The sequence below is a fragment of the Sitophilus oryzae genome, unplaced genomic scaffold (genome assembly GCF_002938485.1).
Source record: "Sitophilus oryzae breed Bouriz unplaced genomic scaffold, Soryzae_2.0 scaffold_2008_pilon_pilon, whole genome shotgun sequence".
Classification (NCBI taxonomy): Eukaryota; Metazoa; Arthropoda; class Insecta; order Coleoptera; family Curculionidae; genus Sitophilus; species Sitophilus oryzae.
Window position 1 is genome coordinate 2,755,276 of NW_022146734.1, and position 24,449 is coordinate 2,779,724.

Here is a 24,449-nt window from a genome sequence, read left to right on the forward strand (position 1 = left end):
TCCAAAGCCTACTAGTTAAAAGTGGCGAACTTTTAAAAATTCTGTATTTCGAAGGGGATTATCACAAAATATTAAGTGTGCTATATTTTTGGAAAGGTAATTTTAAATTCTTTAAAGTTAATTAAAAATATAGAGGGTGTCCCAAATAAAAAATCAATTTTTCTGTTGATAACTCTTAAATTAGTAACTTTAAAAAAATTATAATTAAACCATTAAATTCTGCGTAAAAAGGTGCTTTGGAAATGTTTTCATAGAAATACAAAATTTTCCACAGCAAAAAAGTTACAGCGATTTGTTAAAAATGCACATTTTTGAAAAACACCCCGTAACTCCGACGGTAACAAATATTGATGTGCGGTTTTCACCATCATGTTTTTGATGAAAATTGAGCTCCAGACACCGATATTAGTTTTCGTCTATCTCCTATAGAAAAGGGTGTTTCCATTTAAAAGGGTCGAATTTGACCCACCCTATACTGAAAATGTACAGAATAGTTACAAATGCTAGTTAGTCAAAATTATGTTATACATATTTAACTACTCATTTTACCATTGGAAAGAAAATTCATCTGACGCTGAATTTTGTTTAAATAAATTCAAAATATTCGACAAATTGTGATAAACGGCATCGAAAACCCATCCAAAACTACTAAATCCCCCGGGAAAATTAAAGTCCCCAAATATAAGCGACGATACTAAATCTGGATTATGTTCAAGTCAGGACTGGAAAATGTACGATACATACATGCATACATTGGTACGTTGGGCACGGCGATAAACCGCTGTTTTACAGTCGGCTGCGACACGAAAAACGCATTTGTCGGAATATTCTGTATAGGAAGGGATGGGGGAAGGCCTGCGGTGGACGTTTATTGACGGTAGAGTCGCTCTGCAATAGAGACGAGTCTCTATTGTGGAGCCATCAATCATGCTCGCTTCGAAAATCAAATCCGAGAGTTTTTTTTAATCGCCATCGTCTGTCTTTGACTGAATTTTATTTGATATCTATACGAATTTTATCTACTTTCAGTGAATGCCAAAGCTATTTCTACTTTTGTTCCTTTGACTGTACAAAGAATAGAAACTGAAGTGTGAGAAGATATTCTTTTCTGTCACAATATTGCCTTTGAACGCTAGTCATTTCAACGTAGTTTCGCTAACACCCCGTTTATTTCTGCGTAAAATATCCACTGACTTACACAACATCTACGACATTATCATCGTTCTTGATACGTGGTATGTATGTATGTTCATACATACATACATTCTTGATAATATTTCTTAACTCATATGCTAACTGTAAACATACTTGTCTCTAACATCTGGTTGTCATTTGGTTATTAAAATAGTAATAATCATGTGCTTATCTATCTTAAAATGTACATTATCACCAGAAATTTAAATAAACCAACCGTACCTACGAGCCCTAACAACTAAATATTCGGACAAACAGAAATTTATTAAAAAATTTTATTTTCATTAACTGAATTATTAATAATTATAATATAGTACATTACAATTATTAATAATTGTAATATGGCGTTACATCGGCATGAACTTTTGCAACCACTGCATGTCTGTTTGGCATTGTTTTTATTAATGATTGACATACGCCAGAGTAAAAATTTTGCCATGATTCACTTAATATCATCGTCAAATGGGCAACGGTTTCTTGGGGATCGTGGAACAATTTTTGTTTTGTTTTATGCCACATGTCTCGATAACATTAAGGTCCGGACTGTGCGAAGGCCATGAGGGGACCTTGATGTTCATGTCCCTAAACCATTTTTTAGTAGTTTTAGCTGTATGGCATGTCCCACCATCCTGTTGAAATATAAAATTATTGTCCTGGTCTTTACCAGAACAATTGGTTACAAGGACCTTTGTCCTTCCCACTTGACACAAGAATATTTTTCAAAATTTGATTTTTTGACGCATCAATTATGCCTTCTACCACCTCATACTTTGCTGGGCCTATTTTGGACATACTCCTTCAAATCATAATGCCTTTAGGAAATTTCACTGTCCTCTCTTTTGAGGCAATCTTTATCAAATAGACACTCTAGCGGTGTTAATTATATCGATATTAAGGTGGCTCATGTGCACATGTAATCCGTGCACTTGCCATTTGCGATTGGAATTATTAGCGTCGGATTGTGAAGTCCTAGTCCCTTTTTTTATCAAGGGTCGATTCTAGTAAAAATTCAAAACATTTTTTACATACTCTATTTATAGTTGGTATGATACATGTTATTATGCCTTCGAGTTTCGATATTAAAAAATAAAAAAATAATATTTAAAGTTTTTCTACAACCACTCGGTTTTTTTTATTAAATAAGTTTTTTTATTTGTATTGTAGTCATGTACAAGGAGGACAACTGTATTTTAAATATCATATTTAATTTAATGTTTTTCAAACAGGGTCCATTAGACTATATTTCTATTAGGTACATAATTTTTAAAAAAAAATTAAGAGTAAAAGTAACTTAAACATTATTTACTATTGTAGATTCTCAGTAACAATAAAAAAGAGGAATTTATATTGTAAACATTGAAATAACTAGAAGCTAAACTTTCTACCTGCTTATATTTAGAGCCAGTGTCTGACGACCTTTTTTTACGATGGCCCTACTATATTTACTTCTAAAGTCGATAAGAGCCATCAGTAAAAGTCCATATCAGTAGAAAAAAGAAACAGAATATCTCCCTTTTTGTCGGTCGCGCGTACACAATGCTTTTTGTTCGCCCTATTTGTTCTGCTTGTTCGTGCGCGCTCGGTTCGTTCGGTCTAAAATGCTCAAGTCTGGACGCACCTTTAGGAACAATACTGTTTTTGTCCTTTACTGATATCATGCTGAAAGTCTCACGAGTTACATGTCTCACTCTACACCTATTAAAGTACATAGACGTAGGATGTAGAATATTCTGTTATGAAACGACTGATGGAATAGCAGGCATCGCCGATTTGAAAAATAACGACGTTATCGTGTAGTCGGGGTTGGAGATTTTACTTACTCCATTAACTACACCAGTATTTAATAACCACACCAGTATTTATTAACGAAAAATCGAAGAATATTTTAAATGCATTATTTAATATTAGAACATTTAATAAGCTCATGAATAGCAACTTCGCTTTTTAGTTAACTCGGATATTTTAACATTTCTGCAACTTAGTTCTTTCTGAAACAATATTTTCTAATTGGTAAAACGTAAAAAATCGTTAGATCTGACAACTCTGTTGAAACTGGTTGTTCATCTGGCCGCAGCTATAAACGCAATACATCCGGCCAGCCGACGGCCAGGTCGTTGCGACCTGCTCGTTGGAAATGCCTGCTTTAATCGGGAGTAATACAATTTTTAAATGAAAACTTATAATTTCATGAAACTAAAATAATTGTTAATTTAAAGTAAAGATATTTCTTGAGAAAATGGAATACTAATGGAATACTTAATGGAATGCGTTTAAATTTACGAACATTTTTAATTAAATAAATTTTGCTTAAAATGAGAATATGCACTCTAAATTCAAGCAAATAACTTTGAAGATATTTGTATGCACAATCTAATGCCGGGTCCAGACGCAGGAGACAAAAATAAACACGATTGTAAGACAAAAACAAGACAAACTTGCGACAAAAAATGGGGAATTCTGGCAAGACAAACTCGAGACAAATTGTCCACACCGCAAGGACAAAAGTGCAACAAAGTCAAAAGTTAAGTTTTTGCAAATGAGTTTGATTAACCATGTGTGACTTCACTGGTCTCCTACTGTTGGCAGCAAACAAAACAAAAATGAGACAAAAATGTCGCAGAAATGTATTGGATTTGTCACAATTTTTTCGTAAAACAGGAATGTTTCTATCTTGTCTGCTTGGTCTGGACCCTGCATAAGACATTGCTTTTTTCTGTGTACAAAAAACGAAGAGCTTATCCAAAAATGTTTAATAGGTATTCATCCAGTATAGAGTAAGAAAAATCTCATGCAAAGTACTGAAGCAATATCTCAGTTAAAAAAGAATAAAGTATTTTATCTAATGTACAGTTGTTCCTTCTTCCTACAAAGCCCTTTTGTCTCCCTTTACCGGAAACGTCGTCTCTATGACATTTGACACCGCCTCTGTCCCGATATCAATCGGATTAGTTCTTCTTTCTCTACTCCCGCTCTCGCGACAACTTCAATTTGTTCAGATATAAAAGGATTTCGCGTCTAGGATATGACAGGGACGAGGAGGCGCTCCCTCATATTATAAGACGGGATTATAGCGCTACAGCAAAGAGCGAGACCGATAGTTATACGTTACATTACGGAATTGGTCGTAAATTATTTTAAAAGTTAAGAGCCGTGACGTTTAATTGAGTTAGAGAAAAGTTGGCGGGCTTTCGGAATAGAGAAGGAGATGTGCCAGTGTTAATTTGGAAAGTTACGGGATTCGAGGCGATTGTCTTAATATCTAGACTATGACTAATTTGATTCGAAAATTTAAGACGTTTCTTATATTCAGTGTCCCATTATATGATTTTCTTTTCAAAAAAGTCCTATGGGTATTTCCGGTATTTCTCCACTGTAAGAAAATACAAAAAGAAATCGTTATATCATTAACCTATCGTTATATTATTAACAGGTATAACTACAAAAGCATTCACACAAAATATCCAATCAATAGATCTTCCCCCATACATTCACACTAACATGCAGAAAGATGTAATCCTAAAAACTACAACTATAGTAAGGAAGTTTATGCAATAGAGAGACATACGGCTTGGTTTTAGCCTGTCATATGCTCTAAACCACAATAGTGAGTAACCAGAATAATAATAATAATAATCTAGACCCTTAAATCTTCGAATTAAAGAACATAATGATTATTCCTTTTTATTATTCCTATTTATTTATTAAAGCCGTTCATGCATTGACATCATCAATCTATGATGCTCTAGACTCGGGACATCGAAGCCTCTGTATATTCGTAGATCTCGCTAAAGCATTTGATACGGTAAATCACAAAATACTTTTAGACAAATTAGAGAGATATGGAATACGAGGAAACAGCCTTAGTATTTTAAAAAGTTACCTTAAGAACAGATCACAATATGTTAATTTGGGAGATATTAATAGCAAGCCAGGAAGGATTGAGCATGGTGTACCACAAGGCACTGTGTTGGGTCCGTTATTATTTGTTATTTATATTAATGATCTACCTACAATTAACACAACAACAGACATTTTTAACTACGCAGATGATACAGCAATATTTTATAAATCTAACTCTTGGTCGAATTTGAAAAGATTGGCAAAGGAAACCTTCAGACAATTAATACCTGGTTTGTTAAAAACAAATTAACATTAAACTATGACAAAACCAAATTTATATCCTTCTCTATTTATTAAAATAATGAACCAGATTGGGACAGATTACAAATAACCAATAATAATGTAATACCGGAATGTGATTTTATAAAATATTTAGGGGTTACAATCGACAAACATCTTAAATGGAATATTCATATTGATAATGTAACTAAAAAATTGCGAGGATTGTTGCCGAAATTTAATTATTTGAAAAGTTTTTTGGACGTCAAACAGCTTAGAATCCTGTACTCATACCTTGTACAATCTCATTTGACATATGGAATTCTAGGGTGGGGTGGTGCGGCTGAATGTCATTTAAAGAGCTTGTATTCTGTTCAAAAATGGTTCATAAAAATTGTTTACAATAAAAAGAAAACTTTCTCTTCAAACGTTCTCTTTAAGCAGGCGCATCTACTGGATATACGTCAGCTATACTGCCTGGATGTTCTAAAATTCATTTATCAGGGGAAAATATCTATTGAACATGTTGCCCATGAATATGAAACTAGACATAAGGCGTTTTATCCCAGTTTATGCTCTAAAACTGTTGGACAAAGATCTTCAAGTTTTTTGCACCTCGATTATATAACATCTTACCAACCTTCCTAAAGGATGTTAAAAGTTACTCTGGGTTTAAAAAAGGGGTATGCAAATGGATAGTTGATCGAGGTAGAGATATATTTAATGAACTAGTTAACTTAAAATATACAAAATAAGTTTTCATAAGTGCCAGTGAACTTTATATATTGTTATAATTAAATTGTATTCCTTTCCACATACAAGTAATTCTATTACTTTGTGGTAATTCTTTTAACGTTTATTTCGATTCTTAAAATTTAAATTTAGTCTTAGTTAAATTGTACTTAGATAATGTGTATTAGATATAGTAGCATATTATGTTGTATTGTACTGTACTATTTTGTATCTGTTTTAATTTCAAGAGAAAATGTTTAACACATTAAGCGCCAGACAAAATGTTTAAGAAATGCTCTCTGGGCCAAGTTATAATTTTGTCATATACTTTCAACATTTGAAATTGAAAAAAATCTAGTTTTTTTTCAAATCAAAATGTTCGCATAGGTATACATGCCTCGCAAGCCAGAGAGGTCCGCCCATCACACTAAAACAGGCTTAAACAAGGATCCCAAGGCTTGTGAAACAAAAAATTCGAACCGAACACCGAGCGGTCCTTGGGGACCTCCGTGGCGTAGAGGGTACTTCCTTTGGCGGTCCCTAGGGCCCACCATGGCGCTTAACGTGTTAGTAAACGTTATTATTATTATTATTATTATTATTCAAGAAAGGGCGTTTTTCACGAATCTAAGATTTGTCAGCATTCATGGGACACAGGGCACAGAGTAGATTTTAACAATGCAAAAATGATTATGAAAGAAGGGATAGCCCCCGCTTTCATGATTTTTTCTGTGACTGAAATCTCTGAGTTAACTATCTTTCGCACTCCGAACATTCAAAAATCGAATTACTTTGTTGCCTCTTTACTTTCTGGTTGTCGTTGTTAACTGAGTTTACAATTCTTCTCCATTGTGTTCTATTGTGCTCTGCTTCCTCATAAGCTGCTCATTCGATTTAAGATTGCGTGGAAAATATCCTTGTATATTTTGAGTTGTCCGCCAGGTTTCCTCTTACCGTCTACAAGCTCACCGTAAAGAGATTTCGGTGGGCGGTTTCGTTGCATCCTGCATACGTGACCAGCCCATCTCAAGCGGGATTTAGTGATCGTGACTTCAGCGCTCTCGCAGCTAGCTTTTTCGAGGACCGATACGTTTGAGACATGGTGGTACCATTTGATTCTCAACATTTAACAAAAGAAATATATTTTTCTGTTTTCCGAAATATTTAACATCTAAGGTGTCTCTGTTGCAACTTGTTTAATGCGTTCATGTGCCGGCGCCGCGGCACCCAGGTATCGCTTCCATATAACATGGTGGGGATAATTATTGTTCGGTAAACTATAAGTTTCGGTTTGTGTTCAAGTCAAAAAATTTTTTTAAAGGAACTTGCTCCCGGTTTCTTAAAAGACTAATTCACAGAGTTTGCTAGTTGGTACCACGCTTTCGAGATAAAATAAAATACGACTGTGAGAGACCGGCCTAAGAAACCTAGCAAGGATCTATAATTACAGTTATACCAAAATCAAATTTCATGTTACTATAATATTTTTTTTTCTTGATTTCTGTGTTGATCTACTAAAAAGTTAAAACTACGTATATTTTTTTAAGCGAATTCGATTTTTAATCGAAACATAATATGCCAAATATATCGGTACAGACATACATATTATTGAAAACCTCCATGTTAATTTCCGTATTTTCATTTTCCAGCTAATTAAAAATCATTTTACACACATCCTCTCCATGTAAAATACCCTTTTCAATCCGAGAAAACTCGGAAATACCGCTTTCACTCTCGCATCCCCTCGCCCCCTCTTTTTACCCTCTCACCTATACCCTCCGGCCGATGATTAGCTCAAGGACCATCAAGTTTTCAAGTGGCCGTAATTGGAAAACCATATCAAACGCATTTCGTTTCCGTTTTAACCGGCCGTGGAAAAATTAGTTATCCTTCAATGCCCCACGTAGACCCCTATTTTCATACTACTCGTTTAATTTTAAATATTTCTCTCTTTTTAATACTTTAATTTGCAAAGAGAATATATTTTTTAGTTTTATAGCCCCCGTAAACACTGCATACAGGCAAATTTTTCTGAATACCGTGGCCAAAAACCCCTAAATAATCATATTAACGTCAAATAAGGTATAAATATTTAAACAGTTTAGACAATATTAATATCTATACACTTTGAAAATTTGTTACATCTTTTAAAATAATATAAAATGTCAATATTCTATGGGTATGTTGTTAAATCAGGTCTAAATTATAAGAAAAAGCATTTTCTACGAAAACTTGAGGAGATAGGTAAGAAATGGTATAATACGATTTGATAGACATTTAAATAGTGCATCTAATTCTCGTAAAATATACAGGATGTTCCATTTAAATTAAACAAGTTATTGCCGTTTAAAGCTAGTAATTATTTAATATAAAATTTTAGATACTCTGTATAAGGTAGTAGGTGTAACTTTTATTATTGCAATACAAAATTTAGTAAATAGAAAAACTTCAGTACAATATTTGGTTTTAAAAACCTAAATACGCCTAGAGAAATGAAGCATTAAAATTGTTACTGCATTTTCACAAAATTGTCAATATTTCAAAAACGGTAAGATTAAAGTGCGGAAAGCCTTAATAAAATTTAACTTTATTTTAATCGTAGAAACTAAAAATTTAATAATATACAGGGTGTTCCATTTAAAAATACAACTTTGATATTTTTTATTTATTTGATTCAGTCTTTTATAGAACATAAAGCCACTCTAATATTCATGCACAAGAACTGTAATTTTTAAAGTAATATATTGAATTTGCAAATAATTTTTAATGAATGCATTTTTCTCAAAATGTTTAGAATTAAAATTAAGTATCCTTGAAAAATGTTTTTTAAAGTAGCATTGCTCTGATTCCATCTTAGTCCTCTATCACCACCTAACGTTACTTAACCTCGATAGCATCGAGCGCTGGCAAACCACCCCCTCACATCCCCTCATAAATAACCCCCCTGCCCCTGCTGGTGCATTTTCTTTCCGATCCTGCGGCCGCAGCAGTCCCAGTCTCGCAACTCTCGCAATTACCTTTTTGCTCCTGCTTCCCCTCTTAATCTTCCGCCCACCTTAATCCGGGCGCGCCATTTGTTCCGGGCGAGGCGCGCCTTAACGCCCGGAACAATCCGGGACCCGGAAAACAGCGGCAGTGGAGTCAGCTACTACAAAAGAAAGTTTTTGCAATGGTGTGCAAGGTTCGGCAGTATATGTGCGTTTTCGGTAAGGAGAATTAGACTTTGGGAAGTAGAAGTCGATTCCTAACAAATTAAAACAATATTGCAGTATACTCTGTTTTACGAAAAAATGGAGATGACTTCCATACCGATCCATTTATTTGAAAGAAAAAAGTTTTTAATATTTTTTAAGTTAACTATGGATGGCTGGGGGCTGGAACATTTGGTGTTACAACAACAAAATAAAAAACTAGGTAATTCAGCACAATACACCAAAAACACTTTACTTTTGCACTGTTCAAAAGTAAAGTGCAATATGGTGAATTAGTGTTTTCCTTTGCAACTATGGATGGGTTTATACAGGGTGAACCAATGGAAACTTTCCACCCCAATTTTTCTCGTTTAAAATTAAAATTTGGAAAAACGCCCGGACACGTCGATTTAGTTTTCGAGGGGGAAAAGAAAATATCACAAAATCACTTTCACACCTATAACCCCGAAGGCGGGGGCGGCACCACTCCTAAATTCTTAAATGGAAAGGGGGCCGATTGATACATTATGTAAAAGGTCTTTCAATTCCCTTTCTAATGATATAAGATATCATGTACTTTCGTTCAGTAGTTTTAGAGACTTATTGATTTAGAGACTAGTTTAACTTTTTATTTATGTTCTGTCTTAAACTCATTATTTTTAATTAATTAAAAAATAATGGACGCTGGTTCTTACGTGCAATTGTTAGTGATTTCTTAAAAATACTAAAAATGACAGTAATCCGTTTTTATATCCCACTGAAATATATCACTTAATATTCACCAAAACTCTTCCGAAAATAAACAACTGAATAGGCGCAAATACTTCACTAGAACGTCTAAATATAAATGGTGATAAGGAATAAAAATGAAAACTAAACAAAAATATATGCATGTAGTCTTCTTCATTTGTATATCTGCTTGCATTCCACTTACAAAAAAAGTCCATATACAGTGAGTCTAAAATATATATTTTGGCCAAAAAATTAGCTTTTAGAAACCATAGTGCGATGCGATGGCGGAAGGAATGGATATGTTACTCATAACCAACTCAAGGCGGAACTCAAGAACTTGGAAGATTCCATCCGCAACCTGGAATGGAAATCTTGCAATGGTCTAAGACACTCGAAGAAGTTTCTGAGGGCTTATGATCAAGAAAAATCACAGATCTTCCTGGGTCTGAGTAAGAACAATCTTCGGATTGTCACGGGGTTTTTAACAGGACACTGTCTCCTCAATGAACACCTCAGTAGATTGAAACTAAGAAGAAACGGCGAATGCAGATTCTGTGGGGAAGATGGTGAAACACCAGTACACCTCATCACTGAGTGCGTCGAGACGACAACCATTCGTGCCATGAATTTTGGTACGACTGATATTGGAGATGGAGAACTACCCTCTATAAAACCGTCCCAGATACTGGCTTTTGTCAAAGCCCTGGGACTGTATGATGAGTTATGATTCAAGAAAGGGGGACACAATGGATCTGTAAGGTCGAAGTGATTAACCCCCCTCCCACTCATTCTAAATTCTAAATTCTAAAAATGTTACTAGTGATTTTATTTTGTGAAGACAAATGCTTGTTGGCCTGAAGGGTTTACCAAAGTTATCCAAATAGGAATGTTCTTGACAAGCGTTCCTTTCAATAATTATTTTTCCTATTTCGCAGAACTGATAGTGTGGTATAAATGAAAAAACTATTCGGCAGAAACATGTCGTTGGAAGTGAAGAAAATTAATTTGCCTTAATTGGTTCTTTTATAGAAAATCCAATATATCTACAAGTCATCGTAATATAAATCAAAGAACTACTTCTTCGTTTTTCTTGATAAAATAATACTTACTTATTGAACTATTGCGGGTAAATTAAATAAAAGTAAACTGTTATAAATTTAAATAAAGTCCATAAACTAATGTCGATTTTGTAAATAGCTACTGTCACTAGAAAGTTGTAGTCAGTAGAATGAAATTGAAGCTAATAAATAACGGCGAATGCAGTTTCTCTGGGGAAAATGAAGAAACACCAGAACACCTAATCTCTAAGAGCGCCGAGACAACTACCATTCATGTCATAAACTTTGATACGACTGATATCGGAGATGGAGAACTAACCTCTGTAAAATCGTCTCATCAAAGCCCTGAAAATCTACAATCATAAATTTGCGACATTAACAAAAACAAATCTACCAATAATCAAACAACTTGACACAATTTTCTTCTCCCCATTCTATTTCCTGCAGGAATTGAGTTAACTGACCCACGGAAAACACGATAGGAGAACAAATAGGGAATAAAAAGTTTTCCTCCTCTCGAGATGAGGCCGCTGATAACATCTCTGCGAGATGATCGCAGCGCGATAATAAACTACGGTCGATTTATCGGACCCCGAAGGCTAAGAAACGGGCCTGCGCCCCCCGGGGGCCACAATTTCCGCCCAATCGAGCCGATGGTCAAGCAGAAAAACGCCCTCTATAAAGTGAACTAGTTCTTGAGGAAATATATTGTATGGTTCAATTAGAAAACGCCAATAATTTAAAAGAATAAACTGACTAAAATATGTATTTCTATACAGTATGATCCGAATTATAATCAGGAAACTTCGGCAGCATATTCTGTAGTTAAAAATAAGTAAAAAAGTTCGTATAAATGTATGTCTTAAATTGCTTCGTTTCAGAGATACAGGATGTAGAAGTTTTGTTTTAATTTCGATGTTTTCCAAGTATGTAATTTCTAGATTAACGTCGATATTTGAATGAAAATTGTGTCTGAATGTGAAAATGAAACATGCTGTCTATTGTCTATACAGGGTGAGTTTTCTACGATGTTCTTTATGGGTATCTCGGAAACTACTGGAGATAGAGAGTTGGTTAAATGGGAAAAGAATTGCAGTTTTGTGCGGTCAAAAATATGCCCCTTTCAGATTTTTAAAAAGTTCATGGCTTACTAGATATTTCGAAAGAAAAACAAATTTCGGCTATTTTAAAAATTATCCCAACTCCATTATAATCTATTTTAGAGAAAAAGTTTTCAGATAAAAGTTGTAGATAATCACATCCTTAATCAGATTGTGTTCTCCTTTTTTTCTAAAGCCTATAATTTTTGACATTTGACATATGTTTTTTAAATGCAAAACCATGTCATGACTTCATAAAAAGCGCAATTTTTTAAGCTTATCAGCGATATAAGCTATATGTTTTTTTTTGAAAAATTACTGATTTATAGCCAATTAATATCTTTCTTGACTAATTTCACTTAGTTGACATCGTTTATAACTTATAAAAAGACAGAATATTTTATTAAACGGTTCTTTAGAATTTCCATTACACAAACTAAAACTTAAAAAAAATAATATCACTACATACACTTCAAGTTATTTTAGAAAATGTTCAAAACATCCGCCATTGTTTTGAGTACATAAATGTATCTTTTTAAAACTGAATTACCTATTAGCTTTTCTATCAGAAAGACCGGTCGACTTTATTAAACTTCTCCCATACCGCCTCTTAGAGTGCCTCTCTCAATTCAGAAGTTCCGCATAAAAAAATTCTAAAATGGATAGGTCAGGTGACCGAGAAGGCCCATGAAATTTGTCCACCTCTTCCTACCCCTGAGTTTGCATAATTATGATATAAGATGAAAGACGCATATTTATGACCCCACAATTCTACAATTCTTTCCCCATTTAACCGACTCACTATCCCCAGTAGTTTCCGAGATACCCATAGAGAACATCGTAGAAAACTCACCCTGTATAGACAATAGACTGATATTATAAATTTAAAAAAATTTTGTGCCAAATTGAACCTTTGGCACAGAAACTGCTTCACCATACGTGGCGGCCCCTAGCAGTAGGAGTTGTTTTGACAGCTAAATCAAAATTTCTCATGCCAAAAGACATCCAGACACCAATTTTCATCCAAATATCGGCATTAGTGCAGAAATTATTTAGAAAAATCGAAATAAAAATAAGACTTTAGCACCCTGTATCTCCAAAACGAAGCCAAAGTTTACTGAATAAAATATAAGTTCTGTCACTTGTGCCGGCGGCAGGTATCAAAAGCCGCTTCACGCACGTGTTTCCCAGTGTATTACTGGTGTGTGGACTTTGGACCCAGCATACACGGCGGATCACGTTCGGCGTATTACTCTGATTTTGGCGTTATTACAGAGTGGTCTCGCATGCATATGGAATTATTTTTCAAGTAGTTATTTAATTTTCATTGCAAAGTGTTACTGATCACATTAGCCTTAGTTAATTATTTATTAGTTTATTATAAAAAAAGCATAATTATTTTTATTATTTCTTAAAAATAATATTGAGTTTTTCGCCACTGGAAAAAAAATTATTTAAAATATCTAATTAGAATTATTCAAGAACACTTAATTTTTTTACACGAAAAATCATATACTGGGTGTGTCTCAAAAGTGGCTTATCCCTATAACTTTTTATTTTTTCAGATAAAAAACGAGATTTGGTGTGTTAGTATATGACCTAAATTAGATTGATTAACGTTTTAAATTTTTTTCGGTCACTTCCGGTTTCACCGAAAATGACTACAACTTTTGATTTTTAAACGGCAACCTCGGCATTTTTCTACTTTATTCCATAAAAAATGACACTCTGAATAGAATGACATATCATATGTCAACTTTTGACATTCTAGCTTAAAAAAAAATCTTTTAAAATTTCAATATTGAGTGCCATAGCTCTTTTAAAAACAAAACTTTAATCGAGGAGTTCTGGGAAAAATAGATTTGATCGTCTAATGTTTTCCATGTCTTGTCTTGGCCGGTTAAAAGATGCCCAAAGGGTAATTTTAACCATATCTTAATTTTTTTCAAATGGAAAGAGTGTGGCTCATTAGTATATTTGGAAAAAAGTGTTTTTACGCATAATTTCATGCCACACACTTGGTATTTCGAGTCAAATTGTCGTTATAAACCGCATGTTACACTTTCAAATAAATCATACGTGAAACTGTTAAAAGCTGACATATGATATGTCTTTCTACTCAGAGTATCATTTTCTATCGAATAACGTAAAAATACCGAGGATACCATTTAAACATCAAAATTTGTTGACATTTAATAGTATCAGCTTTGAATTTTATAGTGTACGTAATTCGTGTTGGAAAACCATATTACGCACTCATGGAATACTGCACTCGTGCGTAATATTATTTTTTCCAAAACACTCGTTACATAATATACTTTTACATTATTTACTGTTGATATTGTGTAGCTTTTTTTTTGGTTTTTTTTTAAATTTATTTTATTTTTGCTATATCTTTTTTTATCTTGCCATGTCTAAATATTTATATGTAATACACCAATAAACTCATAGTATATTTTTTATTTTGTAGATTTACCATTAGGTATTTTTGAAATACCCCACGTTCCCCTGCACCTTGTCACACATTGCGATCGGTAAAAATTCGGCTTCTATTTACCCCGGCTTCCACTCCTGTTTTCGTCGAAATCCGGCGTATCGGACGAGGCGGCTTCTGGCTTTTGATACGCGATTTTCAAAGTGCCGATGCTAAGTGACCGAACTTGACGAAGCATTCGGACGACTCTATATATTCAAAACATGAAATACTTTGCTACTGGCAAAAACGGTATTCTGGTAGCCTTTGAAATTAAAATCGATGCTAATTTTTATTGGGCTGACCACTTCAAGTATTGGGACTACATACAAACTTGTCAACATTTCATATTTAAATTGGAAAAATAAATAGTTTCCATTCTCAACAAAATCTGTTCCGTATAAAAATATTAGAATATATTTTAAAACGAAATATAGAAGAATATCCTATAAAATATAAATAGACATCGTTTTAAACAGGTCGGTAAAAAAGTATTTTCGCCGTTTCAGCAAACTAAACGAAAAAAAACACACATAACTGCCTCAATAACATAAAGTGGAGGAAAAACCTAAATCTCGAAACGTCAACGGTTGAGAACCCTAAATCCCCTCCCCCTCCTCAATGTCCTTTTATTTACCGATTCCGGAAAAATCCGGACGTCCGAAACCCGGATCTGAGACATAAAATTCGAGTCCGGACCGTAGACGTTAGAGGAAATAGATGGCCAAATTTAAAAATTAATCAGTACTCAACAATATGGAATAAAAAATCGTCAAAATGATTTACTAAGGTTAATTAGGGAGGATTTTGACATACAAATTGCAACACCCAGTATATGCTTAGTTATATTTATAATATTTTGTCGGTTGACTTCTTGCATGAAGTGAGGTAAACGATAACATTTTTATCTCAGTCAGTTGAGAAATAACCAGACTATTTAATTCCCCAAAAAGGGATTTCAATTTGATTATTTTTTTGGGAATTTGTTTTGAGATTTTGAGTTTTACTACCTTTCGGATATTGAGAACGTCGTTGTTTAATACGATCTATGTAGCTTTTTTAACTTGTTAAAAAATAATTGCTTAATAATAGTAACACTTTGAAATTTAAATAACAATTTTTTTTTAAATGTCAAAATCTGGCATATCATAAGTCATTCTGTTTACATAGATAAAAGAAAATAACTATCTATTTTTTAATGAGAAGTTTAATTTAAATTGAGTACCATTGTACAGGGTGGCGCCTCTCATACGCCGCGGAAACTCCAAGGGGAACGGTAGTTAATATCGAAAAGAAATTTTTACAGCTCTAGGATTTTTCGACGACATATGTAGATTAACTGAAAGCATTTTATAAATATATATAGAATTGTACAGGGTGTCTCCAAAAAAGTTACACATCAAAGTTGTGTTTTTTCTAATGGAATACCTTATATATTAATTGATTTTCGGATTCTAGGAAAAAAATAAAGGTGAGTTTTATTAAAGAAGCATATACCTAAAATCTAAGGATTTTGACATATTTCACATTTTGTGAAAATGAAGAGTAAATTCTAAATTTAGATAGTAGCTAGCTAATTTTAGTTGGCCTTGTATAGCCTGATATTTAATTACAGTAACCATTGTATGTTAAACCAAATTGAAATTTGACCCGAAAATTATAAGTACAGGGTGAGACAAAATTAATATGGAACATTAGTCACTTTTAAAAGCAAGTTACTCCTTTATTTTAAATGAAACACCCAGTATATTTTTACGGTGTTCAACGGGAAATTTATATATCTTCAAAATATTATTAAGGTTGCCTACCCCTCAGACAGAGATTTGCCTAGATATTTAATTTTTTATGATTTTGCGTCACTAATAGATCTTTATTATTTGAAAAAATCTAGGGTGGCTGTGTTACCTTTTGTTAATTTAACAAAAATTAAAGATTGTAGAGTAAAATACTCAACGGTAATAAAAAGATACACGTTTAAAACATATTTTAATTATTACAGAATTAAAACTAGATGTAAACCTATAAATGTGACAAAAATTAGCTAGATGAAATCAAATGCTCAAATCTCTTTCTTTCCTGTTAACTCCATAAAATGATTGTCTTTTCAAAGGGATCTTTTCATTTTAAAAGGCATATGTGGAGTTCTACCTCGAAAAGGAGCTACAATAATTTCTCTCATGTTTTCGACAATAGTTGGTCGAGTTTTGTAAACACTGTCTTTAACATATTCCCATAAAAAAACAGACTAGATAAAATCAGGACCATTTAAGTATTCTATTAATTGGTGAATGCACACTGCATTCGGTTGACGATGCAACAAACTGTATAAGTTTGAGAAAACGCTAGATATATCTCCAATTTCTTATATCTCTGGTCGATTATTGGAGTCAAAACAAGACTCGAACCGTTCCTCATCCTGATGATGGCGATGGTCGAAACGTGCGAGCGTCTGCATATCGTCGCAGCGACACGAAAAAGAGAGAAATAAAAATCTCCGGGGGTGCGGCGGCGCACAGAGGGCCAGTAAAAATACCCGGAGTAGTCCTGTTTTTCGATTGTGTACGTGTCTGCGACCACCGAATGACAACGGTCTCAAAATACCGCTTTATGCGCCGTTGTATTTTCGCTTTTTTATTGAGTTTACCTCCGAGGCCAGCAGGGGTTGATTTTGGGCCAATTCTGGCTGAATAGGGGCAATATCAAAATGTCCGGTAAAGAAAAAATATTGTGAATTTTTATTATTTTAAATAGATTTTGAATCTAATATAAAATGCTTACAGAAAATTTTCTGTAAGATTTTTTTCTTTGCAGAATTTTTGTAAGATTTTTATTATGATAAATAGTTTTTGGGTGTAATATAAAATTGTTACAGAAAATTTTCTGTAAGATTTTTTTCTTACAGAATTTTTCTGTAAGAATTTTATAACATATATGAATTTTAACTATGCTATTTGAATACGTGTGGTTTGATGAAATATATATTTTTTTCAATAAGATGTAAAACTTCAAGCTTGAGTATTGAAACAATTTATTTTATATTCCCTAGACATATTAATGCAATACTTGTTTTCTTTGTTTCAGCATTTCGACTGTCGTAATCACATCAGAGTGATCCAGTCCATGGGAAATGGTGACAGACTGTACGTGTGCGGTACCAACGCGCATAATCCAAAAGATTGGGTCATCAACGTAAGTACTACCATTTTCTTAAAGTAAAAAGCAAAAACAAACAAAAAATAGTAATCAATAAAATATGTTACGGTATTCCGTTTTCTGGTATTTTGCATTTATTTTTAAAAAACCACTTATACAAACTTACTTGTCCTCTACTAGGATATTACTACCACGATGTCTCAAATTGAATTATTGATAATTTTGTGATTAAATTCTCTAGAAACTTGCGAAGCAACCAACAATATCATATCAATTTTCTTCCATTTTGACCAATGTTTATATTATTATAATATTAACAATAAATAAGTGACAAGAAATGGCCACATTATAACCTAAAAACTGAAAATTCGCAGCGAATATTCGCAAAAATTAAATCAGTTTCACTATTCCCGTCCCCAGATTTTAAATTATGCGAATTCGCAAAATACTAAAACAACTTTCTGTCAATTTTGCCGCCTCTGTATTTTTTTTTAATCGACCAAGAATATTTTTTGCGATTCGCATTTCGCAATTCGCGTGTATATGAACCTATCTTTAAAAAAATGTAAATGGTGTAGAGATGGGAATTCTAGTTCCTTGGGAGGATCTAGTTCCTTAAGTCTAGTTCCTCCAGTAGAATAGTTCCTTGAACTAAGTCTTTAGTTCACATTAGTTCCCGACTAACACTGAAATCCCCGTTGGTTGCTCATAGGTTTCGTTATAAGTCAGAACTATGTATACTTTTTATAATGTACGAAATATAACGAGACGTGTAAATGCGTATATTAGAAACATATAAGTAAATTTTATTGCAGATAAAATCAAAAAATTAAAAAAAACTCAAATCAGAGTAAACTATATCACAAATCAATTGGAGCAAATAATAAAATATTTAATACTGATACATGTAGGTGAAGCTAAATGATAAATATGAAAGCAAAGTTTTCCCGCTTTTTGTTTTTGTCTAAAAAGGCACAATATCTACTTCGTTTTAAAGATATTTTTTAATTTGAGAGACCTAAAGTGAAACATCATCAAACATTCAAAGAACAAACAAAAAATTATTAATATAAATTAATATAAAAACAGTATCCACGACAATTTTTAATTAGATTCTCTAGTTTATCTCGTTCCTTTCGGTCCGGGACCAGCAACATACGGCTGGCACTCATGCCGCATATTATTGTATCTCGGTCACAGTATCGGTCCTCGGAATAGGTCCTGAGGAACTAGTCTTTTAAGAAACCGGGAAGTAGTTTCTTTCGTTCCGGGGTCGAAATAGTTCACTGGAACTAGTTCGTTCACGAACTACACACCTCTAAAGTGGTGCCCCCTACTAGTATAGGAGTCATTTTGACATCGAAATAAAATTTATCAAGTCAAAAAACACCCAGACACCAATTTTCATCCAAATAACGACGTTAGTTAGAAATTATTTGAAAAAAATCGAAATTAAAATGAAACTTATATCTCCGACACGAAGCATTTTGGAATACATACATTTTTGCTTATTTTTATATGCAGGATATTCTGCTGAAGCTTCTCGAACACAATTCGGACCACCCTGTACTTCAATATAGCCAAATTCTTCACAATACTCAACTGAAATTTTGTGAAACCCTCGGTATTTTAATCTAAACAAATCGTTTGTTGTTTTTTCCGAACAACAAACGAAATAAAGCCCGAAATAAAACTGTAAATCGAACCAAATGAACTGAGAGCAAACACAACAAAGGATTTCAATTTCTGACGGGCGTTCGCATTTAAATAAAACCCAACTGATGATGATGACTGCCGACGATTATCCAAATATTATTCGATTTTGTTTTTTCAATTCGCCTCGTTTCAGATTGATCTATTTATTTTAATATTGATATTTTTGAAAAATATTTATGAAATAATAGTATATTGTTTTATTAGGAGTAAAAATGACACTTTTTGTGGCGAGGCTGTAAGTTCGACATACAGCCGAGGCACAAAAAGTCATTTTTACTCCGAATAGAACATGCAATTTTTTTCAAACGCCACAAGTAAGTTTTTAAACAATTTCAAACGTTCCAAATAGTATAAAAAAATTTAAAAGTGATACCTTGTATGTAATTATATATCGAGAAACTATGGTTACGCTCGTTGAATTTGACACTTATGTCAGTATAATAATCATATATTATACCTAAAAATTTAATCGATTAAACTCATGCCCTAGACACTCAATGGTAATTTTATAGAACTCCAAATTTAGTTTCTTCCGCATCGCCAGACGGCGCAAAAGACATTACAGTACAGGTTTCTAATTTATATATGAAGATGACATGACAGTCCCTATGTTGACTATTGTCTGTGGTCTAGTTTTTGTCTAGTTGACATGTTGACAAAATGTTGGTGATCCGTCAAGTTATTTTTAAATCATTATTTTGATCATTATTTAAATAATTATTAATTCAGATATTCCTGATTTATCGGAAAGTTCGGTGATTTCAGTGATTTGTGTTTATAGTTTGTGTTTTTATTAGTTTGTGCATTCTGATATTTAGAGTCGATCATCATTTTCGTGTTAGATACTAAACTTTTTTATTAAAGTCATTCTGACATTTTAGAAATGATAAATTAATGAACCAAATAAAAAAAATAGTTTAATCATAAATAAGTAAGTACATAGTTGGTAATATATAGTATTTTTTTGTAACAGTTAATTAGTAGTTAAGTTAGTAGATTTGTTAAATCAAAAAATTGGCGCTATGTGCTCTATTGTTGGTGTTTAAAATGTATGTGTATATTTTAATTTTGTTTTAATTATGTTACACTTCTAATGATCTAATAAAACATAAAATGGCAATAAAAAAGTCTATATTTATTATTTTATATTTTACAAGGAGTAATTTTGAGCTTGAATAACGTTACCGTTTTAGATAGCATTAATAAGTAACGGAACGCTAAAATTATGTTATGCCAAAACTCTCCATTAGTTTCTTCCGGATCACCAGGTGGCTCTAAATGACGGACCCATTTGTTTTATATCAGTGTCCAATCTATCTCTAGTACATGACATTAGTCTATGATTAAACTATTCAAATATATTTTGCGCGTGAGTTTGCTTGGAAAATAGTTGAATGCACAATAATTTAATAAAATTTTATTCTAAAATTATTGTGCATGAAACTATTTTCTAAAAAGCAAAATCATGCAAAAAATTATTGTGTAATCAATTAAATTTATAGGTTGAGTGATGCTATATTATTTCCTGAATGACTTAGAATGAAGCGAATGACTTAGGATTAAGCAAATAACTATAAGAATTTAATTCACTACTAGCGTGTACCAGCGACTTCGTTCGCGTCGAATTAATCATTTATAATGGTGATGATAAAGCAAACCAAGAATTTCCATTAACATACAAACTGGATAAAATTTTCTCACATTTATGTTAGCATAAGAAAAAACAATATGGCGATATTATTATATAACTTCGTAATATGTGAGGGGTAGTTTCATCTCGTTGGAATTTGACTTTCGAAAAATCCGTTTGCCAAAAATAAGCTTTTTACGTCAAGCAGTTTAAGAAGAATCGTGATTAAGAAATTACCCAACTTTTTGGAACACCTTGTATGATTTTTTAAAAAATTTCAAAATATGTAAAAAAAACAAATAAATTATGCTTGTCCAAGGGTTTTCCCGAAAGACTAACCGTTTTAAAATAACAAATATTGTAATATTTGAGGGGCCTTTTCACCCTCTTGGAATTTGAGATTCGAGAAACACCTCCTTATCGAACCTCTACACCCCACAATCAATCCGTTTACCAAAAATCAGCTTTAAACGTCAAGCAGTTTAAGCAGAATCGTGATTACTCAATGGTCATATTTTATGAAACACCCTTTATAAATTTCTAAAAAATCTTAAAATATGTAAAACAATAAAATAAAATATACGTGTTTTTCGAAAAATCCCTTCTTATTGAACATCTACACCCTAAAGTCAATCTGTTTTCCAAAAATCAGCTTTTTACGTCAAGCGCTTTAAGCAGGATCGTGATTAATCAATGACCAGATTTTTTGAAACACCCTGTATACGTTTTTAAAAAATCTTAAAATATGTAAAAAAACAAAATAAAATATACATGTTTAAGCGTTTTTTCGGAAACTTGACCGTATTTTTAAACAAAAAATATTGTAATATTTAAGGGGTGGTTTCACCCTATTGGAACTGGAATTTCGAAAAATCCCCTCTTATCGAACCTCTACACCCTAGAATCAACCTGTATACCAAAATTGAGCTTCTTACGTTGAGTGGTTTGAGCAGGATCGTGATTAATCAGTATGTCAGTCACTTAAGGATTTTATATTAGTTTAGATAAAAAATTATATATTAATTATTTATATCAAAATGACGTCTCGTAAGTAATGTTTGTGCTTCTGCTACCTTGGTTACGCATCTCAACCATGCATCCCAACAATGCATCGACGACCGTTTCGCATATCAACATATCAAATTCTGACGTATTTTTCTCCATTTATTTGTTCAAAATAATATCGAATAAGAGGTTTTCACCGATTAAAATCGTTATTAAGTCATACATATGAGTTGTAAATCAATGTTTTTAAATGAACTGTTGCCAAAATCTCTTGGGGCTGTAACGAAAATCGCAAACAAAAGTCGTTAGAAAACTAGAATTAATCCATTTGATATTATCTGACTTTATACGATAATTTAAAGTTTATGAATTATTACTAGTCAAACTTCTTTAATATTATTTTGAATGATATATTACTCGAGAAAAAATAGGAGGATAACCTACAAAAATAAATGAGATCCCATGAAAAACATAGAATGTAAAAAATGCCAAGTCTTGCAACACAATTCTTCCACTATAAAAAGTTTGTGAGATCTGATGTAAGACCAAGATAGTTTATTTTATTTAGTTTCACCTTAAGCACCTATTCAACAATTTTGTTATAAATTTTAAGTATCAATATTAGACGTCTTTATTTCTGTAATAATTATAATGACTTGGCAATTGCATGATATGATATTCTATACTAATTAAAAAAAACTTTATTCTTAAGTCAAAACCAAAACAACATAAACAATCAATAGATTTGGATGTAGAAGATTTGGTTTCTTTTTTAATATTTCTATAATTAATGTTAATTTTCTGTCAGTTTTTAGTAAATGACATCTAGGGCTTGACCTCGCTAAAATTATTATCGATTGTTATTCCCCAGCCGATTTCACGACGTTTTTTTTTTCGATCGTATATTCGTATATTTTCAATATTAAACACTACTAAATTTTCTTATTTCGCTACTTTCCAGGAACTGGAACGTTAAAAGTCAAAATATTATTATAAAACTAATTTCAGCTATTTCCGGTTTCTCGGAATTCTCGAGACCGTTCGTTAAATACGTGGCAAATAATTTAAAACAATTTAAACTAGCAAACAAACAATTGTTATTATTATGAAATACGCAAACTGGAACAAAGGGAAACTTTGTAGCAATTGTTAATAGCGTGTTTGTGTTTCGTACGTTCGAAAACTAAACTTATCTAGCAGCTGCAATTACAGCGTTTAATAATTAAGGAACAAGAGTGTATGATATGTTTCGGAATTATTGTTTGTGGAAGGCAACTAAAATAGAAATCATATTTTGTAGAATTCGTTCCTAATAAGACCAAGAAACGAAATAAATGTTGTTATTATTATAGAGGAATATAGGGTGGTGACAATTTTGATGCTCAAGATTGGCATCTCAGAAACTACGAGAGATTTCGGTTAAATGGGACAAAAGTTGCGTAATTAGAAGTTTGGCAAACACGTATGAAGAAAACCCCTGTATCTTGATTAGTTTCGGATTTATTATAATTTTTGTATGTCTTTTCATAAGTTATTCGGGATTTAAATGGCAGGAATTTGGATATGGCGTTTGTCGCCTCAGCCTGAATATCTGTTGGTAATTTACTTATTTCGTTTTGAGCCATTTCTGGCTCCCATGCAATCAGCAATCGACACGAAAGAGAATTAAAAAATGTTGACTCAAAACTGACAACTAAAGAGACAGCTTTATTTATTTGTCAAATTACATAGAAACCAACGCCAACCCAGCTCAATATTTTTTCTACTCGTATTCTCTTCTTCTTCATGTGCCTTCTCCTCATCGGAGGTTGGCGACCATCAATTGGAATTCCTCCCTGTCTTGAGCCAAACGGATAATTGCACTGGTCTCTCCTATATTAAACCACTGGCGCAAATTCCGCAACCAGGAAAACCGTTTACGCCCGATGCCTCGTCGTCCTTCAATCTTTCCCTCGACGATCAGCTGTAGGAAACTATATTTGTTATTTTGAAAAATATGACCAAAATATGCTTCTTTCCGTCGTTTTATTGTAGTCAATAGTTCTTGGTCCTTACACATTCTAATACTAAGAGATTTGTTATTCGTTCGGTCCAGGATATTTTCAACATTCGTCGGTATAACCACATCTCGAATGAATCCAGGCGTGACATGGTCCGTGCCTTCAACGTCCATCCCTCGACTCCGTATAACAATGTAGAAAGTACATAGCATTTGGTAGCTCGCCATCGAGTAGTCAGATTCAGGTCTCGATTGCAGAGTAGACTTTTCATTTTGAAAAAAGTGTTTCTGGCTATTTCAATTCTGTTTGATTTCTTCATCAGGATCCCATTTATCATTCAGCCAGC

At 33.0% G+C, this 24,449-nt stretch overlaps 1 protein-coding gene across 2 annotated transcripts in view; it reads left to right on the top strand.

Moving 5' to 3' along the window:
- LOC115884045 (semaphorin-2A) overlaps positions 1–24,449 on the top strand; it is a 443,601-nt gene that overhangs the window by 352,287 nt on the left and 66,865 nt on the right. For both annotated transcript variants that reach the window (XM_030902489.1, XM_030902488.1), the window contains exon 4: positions 17,681–17,788. In XM_030902489.1, coding sequence (XP_030758349.1) covers positions 17,681–17,788 — 108 coding nt within the window. The remainder of the gene's footprint in view (positions 1–17,680; positions 17,789–24,449) is intronic.